The sequence below is a fragment of the Australozyma saopauloensis genome, chromosome 3, assembly GCF_035610405.1.
Source record: "Australozyma saopauloensis chromosome 3, complete sequence".
Taxonomy (NCBI): Eukaryota; Fungi; Ascomycota; class Pichiomycetes; order Serinales; family Metschnikowiaceae; genus Australozyma; species Australozyma saopauloensis.
The window spans coordinates 88,290-113,640 of NC_086133.1; the positions used below are offsets into that span (position 1 = coordinate 88,290).

The window sequence follows — 25,351 nt, forward strand, 5'->3', positions numbered from 1 at the left end:
TCTTATTCTCTACAATGTCTGTCGGCGTGCCTGCACTTCCATCCGTGCCTGCACTACTTCATGTATCTCATTAGACCCAACTGGGCCACACGCGCGTCAGTCTGCAATTACTACACCTAATTGGGACCAGCCGGAAGCGTATCGGCTCTTCTCTTACTTTAATATCTCTTTTACAGAAAAGAAGCAACAGTCATTCAGTTCCCATAGTTTGTACTTTTCCTATTAATCTTCTTGTTAGTGTGATCTCTACTTCAATTACTTAAGCATCGCTGAAGTCGGTGGTGAAGTATTTTCAACAAGCACAGTTTTCTTCTGCCCATCTCGTTTCTACGGACCTATTCTACTCTCGCAAGCTTAAGGCCTGAGAGAGATATTGAAGTTTGAGTTCTTTCGTATCGACTCGTGTCTCTCGTGCTGTTTGTTGTATAGCCATCTCTCTACTGTTTCTCGTCGAGGCCCTAAACTTGTTCAAAGTTCACTCCAGTCTGAAACCGGCTGCAACAATTCATTGGTATGCACACACTTAAAGACTCAAATTCTTCCAACTCACTAGACTCCAACATGTCCGCTCCCAACTCTGCCAAAAGAGAGTCTTCAGGAAGTCTCATGAACAAAGAAGAGTTCGAGCAAATTGCAAAGAAGCTAAAACGGAAGCTCTCTCGCGCATCTGTGACGGCTAAGCAGCTGCTCACATCAACTACAGCAAACGCACAGCGTCTGTTGCCTCCAGACTCTCCGGTTCTGCAAACTCTGCTTCCGAAGTCAAGTCCTCTCAAGAGCTACTACATGTGGAAACGCAATGGCTCCTCTGGTCGTGTGCCTACGCTAAACTCCCTGCCAAACCTCAGATCGCCCAATGGAGCGTCACCAAAGCTCGCAGACTCTTCGCTTCTTCTTTCCAGTCCATCGAAAGGGCCGTCTGAACACAACGAGTCACCAACTAAACTACACAGAAATCGTGCAGGGGCGGCAGGCCGTCCTGAGCCACAAATGGTGCTCCAGGCGCTTCCTCCTGCTGCATCGCCGCAAAAGCTGGGTTTGACTCCTCTGCCCATCTTAGATGGTAAACTGCTGGCTGCATCTACATTTCCAAATAATTCCACTGCGCCTCTCCAGCCACATTTAGTTGGTAATGCGGCTGCTTCGCTCACATCAGCGTCTCTTGGTCGCCGGCCTCCGAACTTTAATCCTGTCGCTAGTATGAAAAGCTCGACGACGCCTACTCTTTCCAAGAAGCAACTTGCCAACCAAGCTTTTGCTACGCCCACACAGCCAGGTCGGCCAGAAAGTACTCAGGATGAGGGTGCCGATCTTCTCATGTATTTGGCCACCTCTCCATCTCCTGCTCGGCCCTTTGGAACGACTCCACGCGCGGTTATTGCTCCCAGCCACCATTCTGTGTTCTCAGCTTGGAGTAAACCATCCGGAAATGGTGCTCAGTTCATAGCCCCGCAACCTCCAATGACGCCCAAGAAGCCATTGGGTGTCAGCGATAGAACTCCTCATAGACGCTTTTCTCCTTCATTAGGTGGTCTGTTGGGAGGTAACTTGCCTTCTGAGGGGGTTTCCTTAACCCCTGCTGATTTCAATATGAATGATTACATTAATTTTTTCACGCCATCTCCGGCCATGGCTGCAACCATGAACCCGGGATCTGTGGCAGGAAAGGGGCTCATGCAAACGCCTAACCTCTCCGCTTTGTCTCAGGACGCCTCGGCACAAGTGAAGGTAGTTGATGCAAAGATGATTAATTTCGATGGACAAGAGCTCTTCTCGAAGCTGGAGTATGGAGAGGATGATTCTGGACAGAAGGGAGGAATGTAGAAACAGTCCCGATTTTTCAATTATCTATCCACTCGCTTCGCATCCGATCGCTTTGAGATCTCGTCTTGGTTTACAGCCATAGTCCGCATCAACCTACTTCAAGCTCCTTTTTATCTATAGATGATTCTAACTTTTGACGACTTTCAAAATTGAAGTCTTCGAGTTAACAGATCAACATTATTACTTCATTATCTTCTCCTTCAATTTTTGTTTCTCTCAATTCAACTTCAATAAATTTGTTGCACAATCCCTCATTGCTTCTGTAATCACTACAATACCCAAGAATTGAAGACCTCAATTGAACTAGTCATCATTCATGCAAACTTGGGAGAAGCTCTAAATAGTCCTTCTACGCCTCCGAAATACATTCCAAGATTTTCGTTCCTTTACTTTTGCAGCCGTTAATCACGTGACAGTCATCTCTATCTTTATACCTGAAACAGTGTTACAATAGTAAGACCACAATTATGTCAGCCCCAACAGAAGAAGCATTAAAAAATTTGCAATTGGAGTCAGAAGAGACTCCAAAATCCGAGGGAAATGATGTGACTCCAGAGTCGCAAGCAGTGGTAGAAGACGCTACAGCTGCTAAGAAGAAGAAGAAGAAGAGCAACAAGAAGAAAGGAATTGTCTACATCAACAACTCCTACCCAGATAATGTATTCCCCGAAGGTGAATGGATGGAGTACCCTCTTGAGGTCAACAGCTACCGTACCACTGATGAAGAGAAGCGTTATTTGGATAGACAGCAGAACAATAGATGGCAAGACTTCAGAAAGGGTGCGGAGATTCACAGAAGAGTACGTGCCAAAGCTCGCCAAAACATTCGTCCAGGTATGCTGATGTTGGAGGCCGCAGACCTCATTGAAAATTCCGTGCGTAAGTACACTGGCAATGACCACACCTTGAAGCAGGGTATCGGATTCCCTACCGGTCTCTCTGTTAATCATATCGCTGCACACTATACTCCTAATTCTACCGACAAGCAAATTGTCAAGCAGGATGATGTCATGAAGATTGATATTGGTGTTCATGTCAACGGTCGCATTGTAGACTCTGCATTTACGCTTACTTTCGATGACAAGTACGACAGTCTTTTGACTGCAGTCAGAGAAGCTACCTATACTGGTGTCAAGGAGGCTGGTATCGATGTTCGTTTGAACGACATCGGTGCTGCTGTTCAAGAGGTTATGGAGTCCTACGAGATGGAGCTCAATGGTAAGACCTATCCTATTAAGTGCATCCGTAATTTGAACGGTCACAACATCGGCGATTATGTCATCCACTCTGGAAAAACCGTGCCGATTGTGGCAAATGGTGACATGACCAAGATGGAAGAAGGTGAGACCTTCGCCATTGAGACCTTCGGTACCACTGGTAACGGTTATGTCATTGGACAAGGTGAATGTTCGCACTATGCCTTGAATCAGGATATCGACAACATCCCTCTTTCAACCCAAAGCGCCAAAAATTTGGTCAAATCGATCAAGTCGAACTTCGGAACATTGCCATGGTGCAGAAGATATCTCGAACGTGCTGGAGAGAGCAATTATCTTTTGGCTTTGAACCAATTGGTGAGAGCTGGTGTTGTTGAGGATTATCCTCCATTGGTGGACGTCGCAGGAAGCTACACTGCCCAATTCGAGCACACTATCTTGTTGCATCCACACATGAAGGAGGTTGTGTCTAAGGGAGATGACTTCTAGGCCAAGTTTGACGCAAGGATTACCAAAAACTCACTTTTATTTCATTTTGCATATATCGTCCAGTATAATATTTGACCACAGTTAGTGTCTAGACAATTCGATGAAGTGAGATTTTTTATACCAAAGAGCCCAACTTCAAAAATAAACATTGCTATAATAGAAGAATCTCGAAATGTTTTTCGAATGATCTCATACCGCTCGCATTTCAATTTCACAATGTAAATCTCAAGTGCTGTATGAATCTGTAGAATAGGAGCTCACATTACAAATGAAACCTGCTGAAGTCATCCAAACGATGTCTATTTCAACATTCAGAAAAAGAAAAAAAATCCGAGCTAAAATTACTCTCATCTCTCTATCTTTTTTTTGAAATGCACAATGCGCTCCACTTTCTCAGATATGCTCTGCACACCCCAGGTGAAGCGAGGCTGTAACTCCCACCTCACACACTACAAACTTTCTTTCCCATTCAGCATTTGTCAAAATGGAGATCTCCCCAAACGTATTGACCTACAAAGGTATGTAATCCTGGTCTGTATAAAGTGCTAAATTTGAAATTGGAGCGTTTGAATTACTGTTCAGCCGTTTCCCCAGTGTTTGCTGACTTTGGGTGGAGCGGATGGCTAGTCATGCAAGAAAGTGCCCTATTGCGGTAGTTAGTGGAAATTGATATTGCTCGGAATCATTTGAAGTGTCGTGATTTCTTTCTCATTGTGGTAGTACTCCCTATCGATTCCGACTCCGTGTGAGTATCTCTTCCCGCTTCCCATGCCTGTGATTACTCCATGATGTCACATATTTGCTAAAAGATCGAACTTTAAGAGGTGTTGGTGAAATTTCATCCTTCTATTTTCGGCAAAACATTGTTGATTCTTTGCAAACAAACATTCCATGCGGCTTCGCCATTCTGAATGTGCTATTGTTTTGATTTGCCTGGCCTGCCATTCTCACTCGCCTGGAATTCCCCTCTTAAAACCAAACAATTCTCATCTAATGTTTATCCATTTCTATACTATTTTTTCGCACTTCCAACTTCCTGAGATTTTACTAACCCCTAGGTTCTTTCACTCAGCCCGCCACGGAGTACTTGCATTTGAAAAACAACTCATCTGAGCCCTTGGCATTCAAGGTCAAGACCACTGCACCAAAATTGTACTGCGTCAGACCAAATGCTAGCGTCGTAAAGCCTGGTGACTCAATAAAGATCCTGCTTATTTTGCAGGGTTTCACTCAGCCATTGCCTAAGGATTACAAATGCAAAGACAAGTTTTTGATAGTTTCTTTGCCATGCCCTGAGTTGGAGGACGACTCTAAGGTCGGCGAGAATTGGGCACAGTTGGAGGCCAAGCACAAAGACCAATTGCTACAGAAAAAGTTGAAGGTCAACTTCATCATCGACGATGAGGGAGACGAGACCCGCATTGACGATATTTCCTTTGCTAACGCTACCCAATCGGCCCCAATTAGTGCCATCAGCGATGCTGATGTCAGCAAGAACATTGGCTCTGCTGACTCTAACGTATCTGGCGTCACTGAAGAGGCCACCCTCGAATCTTCTGAGCTGCAAAAGGAGTTGCTTGAATCTGCTACCAAGATCAATGCCTTGTCTGAGAAATTGGACTCTAATGAGAAGAGCTTCGAGAAGATCGATGCTGTTACCGCCGCCCCTGCCGAAACTGTGAACGGTGTCTCATTCCCACTTGCCGTTTTGTTGGTTGTTCTTGCCTTGTTGTTGGGTTACTACCTTTTCTAAGCTACACTTATAGTGAACCCTCGGTTATTGAATGGTTCTTCGCCGTGGCCGGATGTTTTCAAGAAATGTCCGTGACGTAACATTTCTTTAAATTACAAGAATGTATACTTAAATGATTGACTTATAGTCAGAGGCTTTGAAGATTGTACTAATTTTTGATGATGCTTGACATATATATGACCTATTTCATTCCAATTGATCAACTTTCGTAGAAACCCACTTCGACCCCAAGACTAGGCTTTTTTCAAAACAAAATATAGAACGCTTTGAAATAATTTGCTAGGAGATGTCTCAAAAATCCTTCACTTTAAATTTCGCTTCTTGAATTAGAGTTTTCTTTTTCCGCATTCCTATGTTCTTCGAATATTTCATAGTCGCGCTGTGGTCACCAGCCTCTAATTTACACGGCAACTGAAGAAGAAGCACTATACTCTAATCTTGGTGACATATAAATCACAGCATATGCTACTGTGAAGACCTTATATTCTAAACTCCACCCTCTTTTACATTCAAATACGATCCCATCATGGCTAGGGCAACGATCCGTTCAGGGTCGATTAACCTTCTTAACACAATCATAGGAGCGGGCATCCTTGCCATGCCATATGGACTCATGTCCAATGGCTTGATTTTCGGGTCAGTTCTTATAGTCTGGAGTTCGCTTACTTCATCGTTTGGGCTCTATCTTCAGAACAAAGTAGCTAAGTACACGGGCCAACAGGGAGCTGTATCCTACTTCAGTCTTTGCCAATTGACCTATCCGCAACTTTCTATTATATTCGATGGTGCTATTGCTATTAAATGCTTCGGTGTGGGTGTTTCATACTTGGTGGTGATTGGTGATTTGATGCCTAAAATCGCGGAGAGTTTGGGTTGTGCTGAGGATTCGTGGTTTATGGAAAGAAACCTCTGGATATCGTTATTCATGTTTTTGATTGTCACGCCCCTCAGTTATTTGAAGAAAATGGACTCACTTAAGTACGCCAGTGTTGTGGCTCTCGTTTCTGTGGTCTACCTCATATGTTTGGTGATAAGCCATTTCTTTTTGGACAAAAACCCAAATCCAGTCAGTATTCATTTGGGCCCCGTTTCTTGGAGACTGACCTTGGCCTCGTTTCCTATCTTTGTCTTTGCATACACATGCCATCAAAACATGTTCGCTATTCTTAATGAATTAGAGCCTAGCGAAAAAGATGGTTCCCAAACACGCCAATCAAACATTATTATCCGCAATGCTATTCTGATCGCCTGTGGCTCATACTTGGTGGTTGGAATTTTGGGTTATTTGACTTTTGGAGATGCTGTCAACGCTAATATCATCACCATGTATCCAAAAGACTCGATCCCTTCTCTCATTGGTCGTTTATGTATTGTCATCATGGTGTCTCTTTCATTTCCACTCCAGTGTCACCCATGCAGAGGCTCTGTCAACCATGTCATTCATTTTCTTCAGCACGGTGTTCTGTCGGATGCCAATGCGCGTCGGGGCTCGACTCCGGGAAGCGGCTATCTTCCAATTCCTGATGATTCTCATTCTGCTGACGAGTCTTTTATCAGTACAACACCAATGGAAGGTGCCCACGACACGGATGGTCATGACCCTGTGATCGTTCCATTAACGAAGAAGAAATTCTACATCATAACAACAGTCATTGTGATTGCCTCCTATTTAACTGCTATCTCCGTTAAGTCTTTGGCTCATGTTTTAGCCTTTGTCGGATCAACTGGATCAACTTCCATCTCTTTCATTTTGCCAGGTTTGTTTGGCTACATGTTAATCAAACCTCTCAATGGGGCAACTACATTGACCAATTTAGAAAAAATAAGCAAATACGGTGGTCTTGCTCTAAGTATATGGGGTGTTATCGTCATGATCGTTTGTTTGAGTGTGACTATCTTCCTCCAACCAGCAGGACACTAATCTAAACTAAGTATTTGACATTACTGCCGAATCTAATTACTTTAAAAAAATTCGTTGATTCGTCGAGATATGGGGCAAAATGGGTGCTGTGTCAGATACCATATGCCCTGGTAGAATAAATAATATATAAATAATAACGGTACAGAATGTATGATTACAAAATCAAATCTTCTCTCTCCCAACCAGCCTTTTTCTCGCTCTTCAAGCCGTACTCTGGCTGAGGTTGGTCAACATCTTTGATTTTCAAGGCGTATGGGTTACGGTCCAGCTTCTGTTCGAGATTAGCCAAAGTGTGGTTGACCTCTCTATGTTTGGATTCATCTGCTCTCACTCTTTGAATCAAATCCAAAAACGTAGACTTCTCGTTGAGTTCTGGCCAATACCTTTGAGCGACCAAAGGAATGCTGATTTTCTCAAACTCAGGCAAATGCTTCTTCTCCAATTCATCAATCAAGTGAGTGTAGGTACTGACGGCCTCTTCCTCCAAATAACCCACAAATCTGTGGCAATAGCGAGGAGACAACAAGTACATGAAGAAGAAGATGTTACAAAAGACACCTTGGCCCATATAGACAAAAAACCGCATGAATCTAGAAGGCTCTCCGATTTTGATGAATGTCAACAAATGCATTCTTTCATTGTATGCCTCATCCAAGAGGGTCTCAATCCATGCCTTATCTCTCTTGAGCAATCTCAAGGAATGCAAGTGACGGAGGAAGGCGGCCACCATACCGGGAACACCGGCTACAGATTCCAAGAAGATAACTCTAGTGAGCCATTTGTTCGCGGTCATTTCATAGCGTGTGCCCTTAAAGAGACTCTGCTTCTCTTCGGGGGTAATTGGCTTTTTGTAGCCCGTAGCAAAGTTGAACATTGACTTGCAGACGCTCATAGCGTTATAAGCGACACGATCCAATTTGGTAACTGGCTTGCGGTGTACAAAAGTGACAGCCTCGCAATCTTCGTCGGTCCATTTTTCGTGTGGAAAGGCTGGGTGCGTGATGTACTTCTCATCATTGTGTTTGGCGTAACTATCATCTGGGAGAACACGAGTCTTGATGTCAAGCAAGCTGCGGGTGGAAGAGCAGCGGGCAAATTGAGTCACACCCAAATAAGAGGTAGAAATAGGGGATACTCTGGAAATTGCTTTGAGTGAAAGCATTCTCGTTGTTTCAAATTATGATACAGATATAGATAAGAATATTGGCTGCAAATTAATGCAGGACCGTATTAGGGAGGGTAGATAGGGCCAATGAGAGGCAGAAGGTGTGAATATCAGTTGGATAATTGAGGTAAAACTTTATTTACCAACTCACAAATATTCAGATTATTGAACTCTTTGGCCGGCGAAGGTATTCTCAAAGACTATTCGAATTTTCGTGATGTATTCCTTGTTTGCAGGTGTCAAAGAAGTGGTTTAGTGGGAGTATGGCTTATGTCAGAACTTCTTTACTATCAGGGAAGAATATTGGATTTTTTGGTTTGGTAGATATAGTGCCTCTATGATATTGAGCAAATCATAGCTGTTTTTATACTGTGGCTTGCAACCTAACTACGAATTATAGGCGCATGATTGGCATCGGTTCTCAAAGTCCGAGCTCCAATCTCCATTCGCCCTGGCTGCTATCCCAGTAAATTATTGTCAATTGTTCCTGTTCGACCCGACTTGCGGCTTCCTCTGGTCCACGTCTTGACTGGGCGGGTTTAGCGGGCATCGAGCGGGCCTGACCGCGAATCTCCGTTCCATCGGCATATCATCCGAACTCAACGAAAATGCGGAGAAAAAATATCCAGGAAATTTGCTGGGCGATATTATCGTTATCTTCATTGATAAGACCCTTTCTAGAATTCGTAGAACCTCAATTTTGTCTCTGTATCCAACGGGCTAACGGCAAAAGTCGGGTTCGCGGTTGCAAATCTGTGACCTGCTTATTTGACATGTTTGAACCTAGGCATAGAACTAGGACTAAAAGAGAAAGTGCGCAATTATAGAGCGGCACAAGACTTTTAAGAGCATATATTTCTTCTTTTTCTGAGACTAGATGCTTGCACATTTGTCATAGGGCTTCCGATTCATCAGACGTTTTCCCATTGGCTCAATCGTATGTGCCTAGGTTTAGTAATCGGTATAGATTTTTAACCCAATTTTAATTTTCTCTCTTCAAGAAAATCTCTAGTGAATCGTTTTTTCTTGCTTTTGTTTTTAATCTTATATTTTTATCTTGCCGCTTTTTCAAAGATTGACTGAGAAAATTCTGTTTATATATTTTCCGTGGACTCTCCGGAAATAGTCGAAACCGAAAACAATCCTATAAAATGTGGCTTCACAGATTCACAGAAAACTTCCCACTCAATACAATTAAGCATCTATTAAAACCACTGTGAAAATGATTTGCTCATCGATTCTCATTTGGCGCTTTGTCGCCTTTGGTTGCCAATCTTTCTTGGTACCCATAAGAAATGATATCAACGAGCTGCGAATTCTGAAGGATAAAGATTTCCTCAGAGAGAAAATTCTAGCACAATTTACTGTATTTCCAATCTCCTCTCCTAGCTCTTGCCTCCTCGAACTTGCAGTGGTAAATCAATCACAACTCGTACCACGAACCCCCTGAGGTATTTGAACAATGATCCAGCTCAGGATATATCTTAGCCACTTATTACTACGCAACATTGCAAAAATCAATTAAATCACGTATACTCGCATTTTACTCAAGTCAATCACTAAAAACGAACTAAGAACCGCCAAAACCGGCTAACGAGGGAAACGAGAAGTCTACTAAAATTATTCGCCAATCACCGGCAAAAAAATCTGTCAAAAAATTGTGCTAGCCTCAAATGTAAGCATCTTGTACTTTTTACCTCGAAGCACCAATCTCTGGTACCCCTTTGTATTCGCGTCCTACACGGAAAGGCTGTGATCCCGGTTTTTTCTCAACTCATGGTTACATCACAACAACAACCTCATCTCACCACGTCTTACCGCCCACCAGCCTAAGACTACCCGGAACCCTCCAAATTATACCCAGCCATATATTCGGCTCCACTGATTCATTTCGTTTATCAACAACCAACTTCCAAACGTTCCTTCTTTCCAAATGGGATTCCTGTTGTCCAATCTCTTGGGCGATCCATTCGCCATCAGTACAGTATCGTTCGGCATGATCGCATGGATCATATCGCTTGCCGGTGCTGCTGCCAACCCATCCGCCACATATTTGCGGTTCACATGGTGGGGCTTGGTTTATGAGTTGATGTTGATCTTGATCATCCTAGTGTTGTACTTATACAACACCATCGAGCTCTACAAATTCACTCTTGTGGGGCTCTTGGCGGTCGCTACTGTCTACACTACTAACTCAGTAAACACACTCATATACAACTCCAACAATGCGGGAAACTTGTGTTGTGCAGCCGGTTGCATCTTGCTCTCAATGTTGAACATCTTGTGGATGGTTTACTTCGGTGGTCACCCAGAGTCGCCAACAAACCAGTTCATCGACTCGTTCTCAGTGAAGGCATCCCCATTCACTCACGGCCAGATTCCTAGCTCGGCTAATAAGATGGAGGATAGTGACTTCGTTTCAGGTGCCAGACCTGCCTTCAACTCGTACCTGAACAACGAATCCAGACACTCGCAACTCACGGCAAACGCAAACAACAACATGAACGGAAACAACAAATCAAATTACATGTTGTCGTCACAATTGAATGGTTTGGAGAACTTCTCCAGCTCGCACATTAATGACAACGCTCGCAATACCTTCTACAAAGCTGAACCGGCAAATGAAGACTTCAATTTGCCTGCTACAACTTACAGATACAAGGCCAAAGCTTTGTATAACTACGAGGCAAATCCTGAAGATATCAATGAAATTTCGTTTCAAAAGGACGAAATTTTGGAAGTCGATGATATTGACGGAAAGTGGTGGCAGGCCAAGAGGTCCAACGGCCAGGTGGGTATCTGTCCCTCCAATTATGTCAAACTCATGGACTAAGGTTATTCAGGGGAAATAGGGATACAATACAATGTACAATGATTCAAACGAACGTAGCACAAGTAGCTAATTTTCACATAATTAATGACTGTACCTTACATAATTAAACAATTGCTGCGACAATCAGTTATTTTTATACCTATTTGTGTCAATCCTGTGATTCTCGATTTGATTTTTCAATTTGCGCTTGTTGCTATTTTGCTCCCACCTACCCCATACCGCGACCACAGTGAACATAACTCAGTCATGGAGAGCAAAAGAACTGGTATGAAGGATCCGGGCTGCAGACGTTATTTACGTTTAAGCAGGTGCAGTTGTTTTGATCTATGATGTAATAAGGAATCTGAGGTGCATCAGGAGCAACCCCCGCTATTTTAAACCTCCTAGATAGCAAGGCTGAAGTGTGGCCCTGGGAATTTGCAGCCAATTGAACAGGCTCATAAGGGATATAAAACAGGGCTGTATTCCCCCGGAATTTCAATTTTATCATCACAATCAAGAATTGGATATTATAACAAACAACAACTGAATCAAAAAATCAACAAAAATGGGTATCGTCGACAAAATTAGCGCTAAGCTCTCTGGCCATGACTCTGAGGAGACTCGCCATGAATCTACCTACGACGCATCGAACCCAACTCATTCTTCGGTCCATGACCCTTCCAGAATTCACGAAGGAACTGTAATTGACCCAAACCCAAATGTCGGTGCTGCTTCGCATGCTGGTCACTCGAAGAGCTCCCACACTGGTAACACAAGCCATATCACCCACCCTAATGCTGGAACTACCTCTGGCACTTCTGCTGGAGTGATCCCTGGCTCGAATGTCAACGAAGTTGACAACTTGGCTGCTGCTCATGGTTCTCATCATGGAAACACCCACTCTACCACTGGCTCTACCGGTTTGAGCAACACTTCCGGTAGCGGGTACAGACCATCTGGTGATATCGAGGCATCCGACAAGGTCGGCAGCAGACACGATAACACTGCGTTCGCAACTTCTGGTACCCATGGCACCTCTGGTACTCATGGCATCTCTGGTACCCATGGCACCTCTGGCGCTTACGACACTACTGGAGTAAACACCGCAGGCAGAACTCATGAGACTTCTGGTCTCCACTCAAGCTCTGGTGCCTACGACACCACTGGAGTGAACACTGCAGGCAGAACTCATGAGACTTCCGGTCTCCACTCAAGCTCTGGTGCTTACGACACTACTGGAGTGAACACTGCAGGCAGAACTCATGAGACTTCCGGTCTTCACTCCAGCTCCGGTTCCCACAATGTTGCTGGCCTCCACTCCTCTGGTGACCACACTTCATCTGGCCACCACTCCAAGACTGGATCAAACAATGCATCTGGCGTCCACAATGATGCCAGTGGCAAGCAAAAGTTGAACGAATACGGTGAGCCAGTCATCGAAAAGAACGCTGTTACCTCCGAGGTTCGTGAGCAGAAGAACAAGGGTAACACCATGACTGCCAACCTTGCCCAATCTGCCGACGAGTTTGACAGAAAGGCTGGCAGAATGTTCGGTAAGGAGACTTTGACTGGCTCTGACAAGGGTGTCGGTTCTAAAGTTTTAGGCAAGAAGGAGGCCAAGGAAGAGGAGAAGGAGTACGACAATTTGCACAGTGGATCTGCAAAGCACACTTCTCAAACCTCTACCCACCAGACCCCAACATCCTCTTACCACAACACTCACGGTAGTAACACTCTCGGAGCCACCTCCGGTACTACTTTCGACCGCAGAGAGGCTCCAGCTGTGTCTGGTTCTCACCCAACTACAGTTGATGACATCCAAACATCCACCAGAAGTGGTGCTGAGTATCCAACTGGTGCCACCCATGGCTCTCATGTTGGTACACATGGTGCTAGTTCTGGCGTAACTGGCGCCACTCTTGGTTCCTCTCACGGTACCCACGGAGCAGGCTTCGGTACAACTGGTTCTACCCATGGTCAAACTCACAGCACCACACACGATGCAACTCGCTCCGGTGCTTACGGTGAGACTTATGCTGACAAAAAGGACCACACTATGGACTCATCAGTTCCACTTAAGTCCACCTCTGGTGTGTCCCACAACACGCACGGTTCCAGCGCACTCGGTTCGCACAATGAGAGCAACTACGGTACCACTTCAAGCCAAGGTTACCTGACTACTAACACCCACGGCGCCGACCACACCTCCAACACTCCACGCACTGCAGGTTTGGGCTTCACAACCGGTAACACTACCTTGGATGAGAAGGTTGCTCGCTTGGACGTTAAGGGTCAAGAACAAGCCAAGAATGCCTACAACAAGGGTTACCAAGATGGTATTCACAATGCTCACTAAGCCGTTTGCGTTTCATTATTTAGCTAACGAATATATTTGAAATGAACAATTTGCCTTTTAACATATTATGATGCACAGCTGCACTTCAACATTGTGTAATCGTCACTTCTCTCGCCCTGTACCATCCAACGTTTTTCAAGAGGCTTCAACTCATCTCCCCATTTAGAGGGGTCAAATGGATTGAAAGCCATTTTTTCCAATTTGTGGAGGTACAGCAAATCTTCTCCTTGTGAGTCTTTCGTAAAATCGACAACTTCTTCGAGAATCCAACCACGCGGGAGGAACAAAGGATTTGTCTGAGCACTGAGCTCGCGGTCTAAACCATTATTATCCACATAGGATTTGTAGGTATCTATCCAATTTTTGACAAGAATTTTCAATGAATCACGGTCGTAGTTGTCATGCTCGTCGACATCTTTGAGTAAGACAGAATCTGCAAAAGCATTCAGGTCAAATGCGGATGAACTTATGTCAGCATGATGCAAAGTGATAAAAAATTTATTGAAGTCGCATCTGGCTTCTTTGAACATCGAAAGCATGGGGACAATTATCTTGTCGTTTTGAATGTCTGGATCTTCGACGTCCACTAGCAGCTTCGATAATCCGAGTCGAGCGAAAAATGTCTCCACATACTTTTTTGTGAAAGCGTACTTGTAAAGTTCCCCACCAAATTCAATAATGTTTGTTGCTCTCTTTATAATTCGTTCTTCCCAATCGTTTCCAAAGTTTCCTGAAAGTAGAGCAGGCTCATCAATGAGTTCAGGACCTGCTCCAATCAAATGAGCCAAATCTTCACCAAGTCTTGTCATGTTCCACCATAATGCAGTTGGAGTGTTTTCATAACTGTACCTCAATTGATGATCCTCGGAATTTGGGGAGTATTTTGGATCAAATTGATCCATTATTGAAAATGGTCCAAAATCCATAGAGAGACCTAAAATTGACGTATTATCCGTGTTTAAAACGCCGTTCAAGAACCCATAACATTGCCACATTGCACCTGTGGTGGCAGTTCTGGTGATAGTCTCCAAATACATTCTATCAAAATCAGTGAGACCTCCAAATTTAGCTTCAACATCAACGAAAAGAGAAGGCCGAATCTGTTCAAGCTCAGTAAGGTATGGAAACCGATCACCATTTTCCATAGTGAACAATTCGTTGATAACATAGCTAGCGAGTCTTTTGGCACCACTAATATCAGAACGCCATCTGTACAAATCGAAGGAGCCGCATCGAATCCACAGCTCTGCAAAACGAGAGACGATAGCACATTTTTCGGCTGCATGTCTCACAGCGTATGTCTTGGGGAGGTATGTGATAGAAAGAGCTCTTGTGGTAGGGATATTGATACTATTAAGATGCTCAGAGATGATATACTCGCGAATAGAAGATCTGAGAACCGCCTTTCCATCGGCAAATCTTGAAAATGGAGTTTTGCCTGAACCCTTCAATTGAACTTCATACTTTGATCGATTTGCAAAGCGCTTTGATTCGGCTGTTGCCTTGGGCACCTCAAATAAGTTATGTACCCTTCCATCACCTAACTGGCCTGCGAATTGACCAAATTGCCAACCAGCATAAGCCTGGGCATATGGAAAGGGAAATCCGTCCTTTTCGAAGTCATTGCCTTCGTAGAATTGGCCACTTACAATTTTTCTGTACTCTTCGCTCTCAGGCTCGTTTTCAGGAAGGCCCAAATCTTTGAGGGCCTGTTGCGAGGATGAAAAATATTCATAGTCTTTTCGGGGTTCCGGTAACGACCATGAAAATCCACCATCTTTGAGGATTCGAGGCGTACGGATAATATCTTTGGCATTTTCCTTTGCAAGTTCGACCGAATTGATCATACTATCGGCCGGAATTGACGCCGTGAAACTCGACAGCTTAGGTATTTTTCTAAAAGTGGACATGAATCTTTTGGGAACTGAGATAGGCATGTAGAGATATATCTATGGTACACAAGCCCCACGATCTGGAATTGAGTACAGAATAAGTTTCGCAAGAAATAAAAAAAGTTCTGCGCAAGAATAAAAAGGTGTATAGGTATTTCACTGGTGCGGAGTTGATGTATTCAATGTTCCCCGTCTTTCGGACTTAGGTGGTGATTAGATGTACACTTAGAGTTGCGAATCATATATGTACTCCGAAAGAGTTCTTCAAGTTCGGCAAGGAGCAGTGGGCCACATGGATTGAGATAGCGAATGAGAGATTTACAATTTCATGACAAAATAAATACTCTCAATCATCGGAATGCACTTTTCTTGGCCCTCTGTCTCGAAATTTTTTTCATCTTTTCTTGACTTCTAACCTTGGTCTCGCTTACCAATGGAAAATGGAGAGGTTTCCCTATCGAGAGATAAACCGCGGACCCACATTCTGCAGATAAGGAATAGTACCTATCGCAGAGATGTAGCCGATGAGAGGCTTTTCTTTTCGGGATGTATAAAAGTGAGAAATTCCCTTTATATTGTACATAGGTCTTTTTCCAATATTCTCTTTTATCCATAGATCAAGAAGAATAAATCTTCTATTACAATAAACGATAGACCACAAGGCTGCTGAAACTCTTCTCGCAAAGTTACAAACGGCCCCTCTCAAAGTTGTTCTTCTTGGACCAATTATCAGCCGATCTGATACAAGCCGAACTCAAATAAAACTATTGTCCTGCTCTATCACATTAAGAAGACCCTGAAGAATGGCAGGCCATCCGCAATCTTTTCTGGTGGAACTTCAGGACCTCACAAGGCTGATTCTGGCCGATAATTTGCACCCAAACGAAGGGGCTCTACCGGAAGTCGGAGTTGACGTTACAATCGATGAATTGGCCATGAGGCCACTAAATGACGCCTATCAGGTTGTTTTTGAAGGGCATCGCATCCATGTGGACTCTTTGGATTGGCGCAATAGTTGGCTTTTGAGAGCTCAGATCACGATAGGATGGTGTATATTCATTTTGTTCGGCCTTGGAGAACAGACCTTGGGAACTATCCTTCCCCGATTGCAGAAACATTATGGGATTAATGATTTAGATACTGCTTTCATATTTCTTGCTGCAACATCAGGTTACTTCGTGATGGCCATGGTGTCTGAAAAATGCCACTCGAAATACGGCTACAGAGGAGTTGGAGCAATTGGAACAGGTTGTATGATCACAGGATATGTCATTGCCGGAACCGGTCCCTATTTTCCCTTCTTCATTTGTGCCTACTTCATCGTTGGCGTAGGTTTTGGCTGCTTGGATGCATCATTCAATGGGTACATTGGAAACCTTGTTAACAGCGCTCCCCTACTCGGAATTTTGCATGGCTGTTACGGAATCGGCTGTATCACAACGCCTCCATTAGTCACTTCTCTCATAGAAAGGAAGGACAAGCCGTGGAGTATTTTCCACTACTACTTTGTCCTAGCTGGGTTGGCTGCGACTATGATGGCAATCATAGGCTTTGTTTACAGACATGAATCGGCCACGAAGTACAGACTCAATATTTTGTTGAACGAGGCTCGGCGTGAGTTCAGAGATGGTATCAACAGTGAGCCCAAGGATGGTTCTGAAGCATCCAATACAGAGTCTCTCAAAAATACTTCAAATGATATTGACGGTAGGATGGGACCAGTCAATAGTAATGACTCTTTTGCTGTTCCGGAACCCAAGACCTCTGCTTTGAAATCAAAGCTAGTTTGGTCTCTAGCAATCATAATGTTTGTCTATGTCAGTGGAGAGGCGGCTTTCGGCGCATGGCTTGTCTCTTATTGCATAAGAATCAAGCATTTTGCATACCAATATTCTTCGTATATGGCTTCTACATTTTGGGCGGGACTCACAATTGGAAGAATGGTTCTAGGTTTCGTTACAGAATTTTACTTCAATGACGAACTAGTTGCCAATACCACTTACATAGCGGGATCCTTGATCGGACAAACGGTGTTCTGCATTGCAGTTTTGTTCAGTTTCCCAGCAATTTTGTTTCCGATCGTCTTTCTTCTGGGTTTCTTTGTCGGTCCAATATTCCCAACAACAATTGTGGCAACAGTCAACATCTTGCCCGTTCATCTTCACGCCAGTGGAATAGGCTTTATTTGTGCTTTCGGAGGTGGAGGCGGAGCAGCTGCGCCATTTTTGATCGGCTTGGTGGCTAGTTCAAGTGACCAAGGTCTTCGTTTCTATCCACTCATTTGCGCGCTCCTTTACGTGCTTTTGATCGTCATGTGGACCGCATTGATAACGTACACAAAAAGAGGCAAGAAAATCAGAGTGAGTGCTTAGATTTGCATCACGATTGAAATTGAAATGACCTATAAAAAACGAGTCAATATTGATTCACTCATCTGAAATGAATAACTTTAGAATATAAATTCTTTCTATTCAAATGGAATACGTGTAGGTATCTACTCTAAGTTTATGAAGATCCTGTCAGAGAACGCATACATTTTAGCGACGCTGGGTGTAGAATTTACATCAATCATGGAGAGTAGCATAAACATGCTTTGTGACTTCTTTGACAGGCATTTCGTCTATCGAGTACCCACTCCATAATGTTTGCTGGACAAGACCTTGGTAGATCATGGCCTCAACACCACTGATGACCTTCCAATTATGCGACTCAAACTCACGGTACAAACGAGTGATTTCGTTAGGATGATAACACATTTCAAGAACTGCACCAGATTTTTCTTGTTTGATGACTACATCAAGGGTTTGTTTGGCTAAAATCTCCTCTTCTGAGGTGGGCTCGAAATCAGGTACCGTCAATACCACGAGATCAGGTCTTTCAATGCCCTTGGCTTGGTCCGGATTGAGGAGAGGAATTATTTCGCCCTCAAACCCGTTTTCTTTCATCGAGGTGATGAGAGCATCTATCTCGTGAGCAAAACGGTTAATGACATAAACTTTCTCACAACCCAAGAACTTGTACAATGCAAAGACTGCCGATCTGGAAGCACCGCCACCTCCATATACAAGTCCAACTTTATTTGTGTTGCGACACTTCTCGACAAACTCTGGAGCATTAAGCAAAAATGCATCACGGATACCATATGTATCAGTGTTGGTTCCAATATTCAAAGGCTTTCCAGACTCATCGAACCTGACATAGATAGTGTTAATTGCGCCAACAGCTTGAGCACCCTCATCGACATGGTCCACATGCTCAGTCATCTTCACCTTATATGGCATCGTGACAACAGCACCATTGAAGAGGAGATCTGCCTCGGAAGATGCTCCGTCATTCATGCGTAGGAGTTTCAAGAACCCGTCCACATCTGTGGAGTCCATGATTTGATAATGATATCCATCTAAGCCTAGCTTCTCGAAGATGAAGTTGTGCAAAGTTGGCGCTTTGGAGTGGGAGATGTTCACACCAAAAAGGTTATATACAAAAGTCTTCTTTCGGATGATCTCGAAGTCCACACTTGACATATTCGCAGGTTGATTAACATGGCATCACTGGTACCGACATGTCAAAAGTACCTGCACCCCAAATTTTTCAGAGTGAGGTGCAGGATCGGATTCCGAACGTTTTGAATTTAAGCGCGGATGCATTATGAATTTGGCAAAGAATGGAGCATGCGGATTAGGGGTAAATCAAATCAAATTCTACATAAGGAAGTAATTCATATTATGTGACGACTACTTGACCGACAAGTGCTGGCTCTATCACAAAACAATGACGAAAACATAGTGGTCCACGTCGAATAGCGCCTCGGTTGTATGAGCACTCCTAGGCATATAAGCCCAATGAGGTATGTGTAGTTCCGAACACTCAGAGATTGATACTGTCTTCAAGAAACTAATTTGGGAAGACTTGACTTATGGCTCGCGAAGGGAACTGCAACTTCATTTTGGTAGATAGCTGGCCCCTTCATTTTAAACATCATACAGCCACACCTGAAAGGCAGTGAGCGATATTGGATAACGGGGTTTTGAAGAATTCACTCTCCTGTGTGACGCTTTCATCGATATACCATGCACAGGACAGTATACCACTTCTGGGGCCAATCTGCCATACAATCCATTGCTCAAAACCCGAAAATTCGAAGGTGTCAGTGGAGAAGAAGTCTAATGATCCAACGGTCGCGATTATACCACCGTCTGCTCTTCTCTCAGGCAAATACAGCTTCATTCTCAGTTTGGAATTATGCAAAACCTGTAAAACGCGGGTCCCGAGAAAGCAGGACAGAAATCAGTCAAACCTAGTATACACGCCTGCATACAATACAAACCCGTATCGAGTTTGCCTAACTGACAGATCCTTTCGTAATTTCTCTTCCGAACTATCTCCTTTATCTTCTCCAAACGATCCTCGCAAATGCGGTGGGGAAATTCTTTCAAGAAGCTTGCCATTCTAGCGGCTGTCGTGGTCTTCGCCTTATACCACTGGTCACGTACAATTTTGCCTCTGTCTTCCATCTCCATAAACCAGTTTTTTGATCCAGTTATTGACAACCTTGTTCACGCGCCCTCTTTGAAGGATACGTACATAATAAAGGCCAAGCAATTTGGTATTAACGATGACCATGATTTTTTGAGGCTGTACCTTTCAAGTTGCTTGTTGGTTCCGGACTCCACAAAAGAGGAATTGACTCTTAAGCACAAGAACTACGTGAAGTATCTCTTCAGCAGTGAGAATACTGTTGATGCCTATGCACCCGTGAGAAAGGGAACAAAGGCATGGAACGATTACAAGGGCAAAAACGGTATTGTGTATATCGGAGGTGGTAAGTACTCCTGGATCTCGTTTCTTTCTATCGTACAGCTCCGTAAGACCGGCTCCAAAACCCCCGTTGAGGTCTTCATTCCCTCAATCGAAGAATACGACCAGAAGTTTTGTGAAGAGATCTTGCCACAATACAACGCCCGCTGTTTGGTCTTTAAAGACCCATTCCTGGGCAAAAGACGCCTACAGTTGACTGGCTACCAATATAAGATGCTCGCATTGTTAATGTCTTCCTACGAGAATACAATGTACGTGGACTCGGATGTCAATCCATTGCACAATCCTGATTTCTTATTCACTTCTGAACTTTACAGAAAGAACGGTCTTCTCTTATGGCCAGACCATTGGGCCAGAACCACCAGCCCCGACTTCTATGACATTGTGGGCATCGATGTGAGGGAAAAAAAAGTAAGACATTCAAACAAGGATCTCAAAAAAGATCCCGTTCCACCTTTAAGTGAAGGTACGTTTCAGAATTCTGACTTCCATGACTTCGAAAACACTATTCCAAATCCAACAGTTGAGGCAGGAGTCCTCTTGGTCAACAAGTCTACTCATGTGCGTACCTTGCAACTCGCCCTCTACTATAATGTCCTTGGGCCGGACTTTTATTATCCTCTTTTGACTCAAGGAGGAGCAGGAGAAGGTGACAAAGATACCTTCAATGCTGCTGCACATGTTCTTGATGAGCCTTATCACTTGTGTGCCAAACAATTTAGATGGATTGGTTACCACAACAAGGACAAAGACGCATTCGATGCCAAAGGATTGGGAATTCACGACCCAGTCGGAGCATTGGCCGACGAAGAAAACGCAAAGGTTCTATTCATTCATTGTTCGTACCCTAAGTACTTCCCAGGAACTGTCGCTCCAGAGTTGGCATACTCTACGGGAGAGCACATTCGCATGTATGACAATGTCAACGAGAACGTTGGGTATGATGTTGATCTCAGACTCATGGAGAATTTTGCCAAATATTTCTGCAAAAACTATAAAGCAGCAGGTGTTCAAAGTAAATATGAAGAGACTTGGGCTGGAACATTCCTTCCATACGTCAAGGAGGAGTATACGCAATTCGAAGCGACTTGCGAGGAACTCTTTTTGCCTCATTTGGAATGGCTTAGAAAGGAAACCAAATATCGGAACACAAACAAGCACGGTTCATTATAATGAATTGGAGGTCTTTTAAATCGCGAGGTCTATTTGACCTATGATATTAAAGTCCGCAAATCTGTGTATCATGATTATCCTTCACAAAAGATACAATTGATATCACTACGAGCGATCTATGTATAATTAATGCGACCAAATATAGAAATTCTAAAAATAAAAGCAATCAACGAAAAGAAAAGACAGAAGCACAAGAGAAGGGTAGTCAACCTCAATTTCAATTGCAATGTATTTTTTAATTCTTCTAGATCTGATGGCCATGAGAGGCCTTAGTACACTCCATAATCTACTCTCACCTGTATAGCTCGGTATATTTACCTCTCATTAACATAGACCAAAGTGTGCCAATTAGCACCATGCAAAGCTTTCCCCTGATCGAAAGTGAAGCCAGTGTCAACCCCAATCAGGTTGACATCGATTCATTTTTATCCGAAGAAACTGGCGCGACTCATATTCGAAGAAGACATAGTCCATCACTGAAGTTGGCGAACCAAACCTTCACTATCGAAGAAGAAACACATGGCGCTTTCTGTGGTGACGCGGGCAACAAACCCAATGACCACTACAAGTCTCGCCTATCTCCCATGCGATACGCAATTCGGAGCTGGTGTCTTCCCATTGTCCGGAAGGAAACTCAAATCTTGGCAGATCTTCAGGTTAAAATGAGGAGACCATTCTTGGACTTTTACTTTGCATGGACGGCAAACTTAGCGTCACATACATTTTATGTGCTCATGCTCCCGCCGCTGTTCTGGTTTGGGGCTTCGAAGATGGGGAGAGACCTCGTGGCTGTCTTGGGGTTGGGCATCTATGTTACAGGTTTCTTTAAGGACTATTTGTGCTTGCCCAGACCTCGGTCTCCGCCACTACATCGAATCACACTTCTGGCATACACTGCTGAGGAATATGGCTGGCCCTCCTCTCACTCTGCAAATGCAACTGCGGTATCCCTTGTATTAGTCTTTCAATTATGGCAATTGAAAGCGTCAATGGATCCATTTAAATTTTACGGATTACTATCGCTTTTGTTTGTCTACTACTTCTCGCTTATTTTCGGCAGATTGTATTGCGGAATGCATGGCTTCTTAGATGTGGTTACAGGAGCACTTATCGGTGTTGCAGTTTTCCTCTTCCGCCATCTCTATGGTCAATTGTATGATGAGTTCATGCTACAATCTATCCTGAGAAATTCATCCTATCTTGGTATTGCCATAACCATTTTCATGATCATTGCAGGCCATCTCTTTCTAATTCATATTTATCCAGAACCGGTCGATGACTGTCCGTGCTTTGACGATTCAGTCGCGTTCATGGGCGTTTTGATTGGTATTGATTTGTCTCACTACATGTGTGTACTCACAGGCTATTTCACTTCGAAAAATGTCTATGGCGACCCTATGCTTATCCCATTTTCTCAAGACTGCGGGCCTTTGATCATACTAGGAAGGTTTTTACTAGGCGTCGGTCTCGTGGTCATTTGGAAAACAGTTCTGAAGCCAATTGTGTTCACCCTCCTTCCCCCAATCTACAAATTTCTAGGTGTAAATCTTCCCAGAAGTCACTTCATTTCCACAGCTCACACAACTAAACCAACGAGTCTCATCCGTCGTCAATCTCTTTCCAACATGAAAAATGAACCAATGGCAGAGATTGAGCAAGTTCTTGAAAGTGTTTCAAAGTCTGAGACCGATAGCGTGGGACCTCAAGGCGACATCGATGCATACGAATTACTAGACTATCAGTCCAAGAACAGTCAAAGCCAAATACCGGTCAAAATCAGCGGTGTATTTCGTCCGCGTTACGATGTTGAAATTATTGGCCGCATTATTATTTACGCTGGCATTTCGACATTCACTGTGTGGGGATTAGGGTATGGGGTAATTATTCTTAACATGATTTGAATATGAAGATAACAGATTCATTGACACAATGGGAGTTTTCACATATTTTTCTATAGCTCATCTATTTATACAACGGAATTTTTTGATACATTTAATCAATCGCATCTTATCTTGATTCCCGGTGTGGCTGTCTTGACGCGATGGGGATGAGATGAGATCAGATAACTACTACTTCAAATGACGGAAACAGTACCACCACCCCCAAATACCACCTCAGAAAAAGTTGAGCAAAATGGCACAGATGTACCTGCTGCCAAAAAGGTGAAGCAACCCAAAAAGTTCGTTCGCAAGTACAGACCTAAGGCTGTTGATCCAACTGCGCCAATGGGAGTGCTTCAATATGAAATCAAAGACATTTTAAAAGGACATCTGCTCACGGAAAATGATATTCAAAATGATATGAAGGAAGTCTTGAACGACTCCGCCGCACAAGATATATACCACCGAGTTGTGGATGATGTTGAGATCTCGAGACTCTCTTCCAATGGTGATGGTATAGCACTTATACCGCATCCAGTCAACTCCGACAAGAAACAAATTGTACTCATTCCATTCGGATTTCCTGGCGATACTGTCAGTATCAAGGTATTTAAGACCCATCCTCTTTATGCCGAGAGTGATCTATTGAAAGTCACCAAGCAAGCACCTGTCAGAAACGAAGACTTGATACTGTGCAAATACTTTGGAAAATGTTCCGGATGTCAGTACCAAAACGTCGAATATGAGACTCAGCTTGAATTTAAAAGACAAACAATTGTCAATGCATACAAATACTTCGCTCCTTTGTCTAGCGCTGGAAAGTTACCTGAGGTTGGAAAGACCCAATCCTCGCCTTTGCAATACACATACAGAACAAAGCTCACGCCCCACTTTGATGTGCCGCGCCGAATTCCTGCCGACTATGTTAGACCATCATTTGGTTTTGGGCTGAAGGGCAGACCCCAATGGAGAGAGACTGAGGGTGGATCTCAGCTGATAGTGGACATCGAATCCTGCCCCATTGGCACTGAAATCGTGAATAAAGGATTCAAAAATGAAAGAGCAAGATATGTTGAGGAATTCAAAAAATACAAGAAGGGCTCGACCGTTTTGCTACGCGAGAATACAACAAAGGTCGAGGAGAACGGCCTGTTTGACACAGGTAACGCTTCTACAGACGCTGAAAACAAAACCTCTGAGATAGAAACTGAGATAGAAGGCATCAAGTACGTCAAAACTTGCGTGACAGAGCCTCGCCAAGTCGTGAGGGAAGTCGTTAATAACTACACTTTTGAGTTCAGTGCTGGAGAATTTTTCCAGAACAATAATCTGATTCTTCCCATTGTTACAGACTATGTGAAGCAAAACTTGCAAATTAAAGGTTCTGGGCCTGATGAGCCTAACTATTTGGTGGATGCATACTGTGGAAGCGGCCTTTTCTCGATTACTTGTCTGTCAGGAGTATCAAAGGTTATTGGGGTGGAAGTGAGCGCGGACAGTGTCAAATTTGCTGAGAGAAATGCTAAACTCAATGGTATCGAAAATGCAAAATTCATTGTTGGCAAAGCCGAAGAGATCTTCAAGAACATAGACACCCCCGCCAACAGAACGGCAGTCATCCTTGATCCACCTAGAAAGGGATGTGACCATGTATTCTTGAACCAATTGGCCGCTTATTGTCCTGCAAAAATTGTTTACATTAGTTGCAATGTTCACTCCCAGGCAAGAGACATCGAGTGGTTCCTCAACGAAACTACTGAGGGGGCTAGATATGCCGTTGAGAGTCTTAAAGGATTTGATTTCTTTCCGCAGACACATCATGTTGAGTCTGTCGCTGTCTTAACACTTAATTAATATTACACTTTCTTCGCACTTCTTAAAATTATATTGTGTAACTTCTATAATGTAAAGTCTTGGATACCCTAACCAACCTCGTATGTAAGGTTTCGGGTTTCTACCCAAAAAAAGTCTACAATAACCGAGTTGAATTTGCGACAAAACCAGATCAAACAATAAATGATTTTGTAAGCTTCATCATTGAAGTACAA

The 25,351-nt window shown here is 43.6% G+C and overlaps 13 protein-coding genes across 13 annotated transcripts; 10 read left to right on the top strand and 3 right to left on the bottom strand.

The window, feature by feature from the left end:
- Positions 1-513: 513 nt before the first annotated feature.
- PUMCH_002215 (uncharacterized protein) lies at positions 514-1,824 on the top strand (the record flags this gene model as incomplete). The annotated part of the gene is made up of 1 exon (XM_063021229.1): positions 514-1,824. The coding sequence occupies one exon, from the start codon at positions 514-516 to the stop codon at positions 1,822-1,824; it is 1,311 nt and encodes a 436-aa protein (XP_062877299.1).
- A 467-nt stretch (positions 1,825-2,291) lies between these two features.
- Positions 2,292-3,530, top strand: PUMCH_002216 (uncharacterized protein; the record flags this gene model as incomplete). The annotated part of the gene is made up of 1 exon (XM_063021230.1): positions 2,292-3,530. One exon carries the CDS (start codon positions 2,292-2,294, stop codon positions 3,528-3,530), a length of 1,239 nt encoding a protein of 412 aa, XP_062877300.1.
- Positions 3,531-4,014: 484 nt separating this feature from the next.
- PUMCH_002217 (uncharacterized protein) lies at positions 4,015-5,283 on the top strand (the record flags this gene model as incomplete). Its single annotated transcript, XM_063021231.1, has 2 exons — positions 4,015-4,048; positions 4,589-5,283. 2 exons carry the CDS (start codon positions 4,015-4,017, stop codon positions 5,281-5,283), a joined length of 729 nt encoding a protein of 242 aa, XP_062877301.1.
- A 526-nt stretch (positions 5,284-5,809) lies between these two features.
- PUMCH_002218 (uncharacterized protein) lies at positions 5,810-7,204 on the top strand (the record flags this gene model as incomplete). The annotated part of the gene is made up of 1 exon (XM_063021232.1): positions 5,810-7,204. One exon carries the CDS (start codon positions 5,810-5,812, stop codon positions 7,202-7,204), a length of 1,395 nt encoding a protein of 464 aa, XP_062877302.1.
- Positions 7,205-7,358: 154 nt separating this feature from the next.
- On the bottom strand, positions 7,359-8,366 carry PUMCH_002219 (uncharacterized protein; the record flags this gene model as incomplete). The annotated part of the gene is made up of 1 exon (XM_063021233.1): positions 7,359-8,366. One exon carries the CDS (start codon positions 8,364-8,366, stop codon positions 7,359-7,361), a length of 1,008 nt encoding a protein of 335 aa, XP_062877303.1.
- Positions 8,367-10,302: 1,936 nt separating this feature from the next.
- Positions 10,303-11,202, top strand: PUMCH_002220 (uncharacterized protein; the record flags this gene model as incomplete). Its single annotated transcript, XM_063021234.1, has 1 exon — positions 10,303-11,202. The coding sequence occupies one exon, from the start codon at positions 10,303-10,305 to the stop codon at positions 11,200-11,202; it is 900 nt and encodes a 299-aa protein (XP_062877304.1).
- A 547-nt stretch (positions 11,203-11,749) lies between these two features.
- On the top strand, positions 11,750-13,540 carry PUMCH_002221 (uncharacterized protein; the record flags this gene model as incomplete). Its single annotated transcript, XM_063021235.1, has 1 exon — positions 11,750-13,540. The coding sequence occupies one exon, from the start codon at positions 11,750-11,752 to the stop codon at positions 13,538-13,540; it is 1,791 nt and encodes a 596-aa protein (XP_062877305.1).
- A 65-nt stretch (positions 13,541-13,605) lies between these two features.
- On the bottom strand, positions 13,606-15,477 carry PUMCH_002222 (uncharacterized protein; the record flags this gene model as incomplete). Its single annotated transcript, XM_063021236.1, has 1 exon — positions 13,606-15,477. One exon carries the CDS (start codon positions 15,475-15,477, stop codon positions 13,606-13,608), a length of 1,872 nt encoding a protein of 623 aa, XP_062877306.1.
- A 758-nt stretch (positions 15,478-16,235) lies between these two features.
- On the top strand, positions 16,236-17,804 carry PUMCH_002223 (uncharacterized protein; the record flags this gene model as incomplete). The annotated part of the gene is made up of 1 exon (XM_063021237.1): positions 16,236-17,804. The coding sequence occupies one exon, from the start codon at positions 16,236-16,238 to the stop codon at positions 17,802-17,804; it is 1,569 nt and encodes a 522-aa protein (XP_062877307.1).
- Positions 17,805-17,996: 192 nt separating this feature from the next.
- PUMCH_002224 (uncharacterized protein) lies at positions 17,997-18,956 on the bottom strand (the record flags this gene model as incomplete). The annotated part of the gene is made up of 1 exon (XM_063021238.1): positions 17,997-18,956. One exon carries the CDS (start codon positions 18,954-18,956, stop codon positions 17,997-17,999), a length of 960 nt encoding a protein of 319 aa, XP_062877308.1.
- An 889-nt stretch (positions 18,957-19,845) lies between these two features.
- On the top strand, positions 19,846-21,423 carry PUMCH_002225 (uncharacterized protein; the record flags this gene model as incomplete). Its single annotated transcript, XM_063021239.1, has 1 exon — positions 19,846-21,423. One exon carries the CDS (start codon positions 19,846-19,848, stop codon positions 21,421-21,423), a length of 1,578 nt encoding a protein of 525 aa, XP_062877309.1.
- Positions 21,424-21,779: 356 nt separating this feature from the next.
- PUMCH_002226 (uncharacterized protein) lies at positions 21,780-23,324 on the top strand (the record flags this gene model as incomplete). Its single annotated transcript, XM_063021240.1, has 1 exon — positions 21,780-23,324. The coding sequence occupies one exon, from the start codon at positions 21,780-21,782 to the stop codon at positions 23,322-23,324; it is 1,545 nt and encodes a 514-aa protein (XP_062877310.1).
- A 177-nt stretch (positions 23,325-23,501) lies between these two features.
- On the top strand, positions 23,502-25,157 carry PUMCH_002227 (uncharacterized protein; the record flags this gene model as incomplete). Its single annotated transcript, XM_063021241.1, has 1 exon — positions 23,502-25,157. The coding sequence occupies one exon, from the start codon at positions 23,502-23,504 to the stop codon at positions 25,155-25,157; it is 1,656 nt and encodes a 551-aa protein (XP_062877311.1).
- Positions 25,158-25,351: the final 194 nt, after the last annotated feature.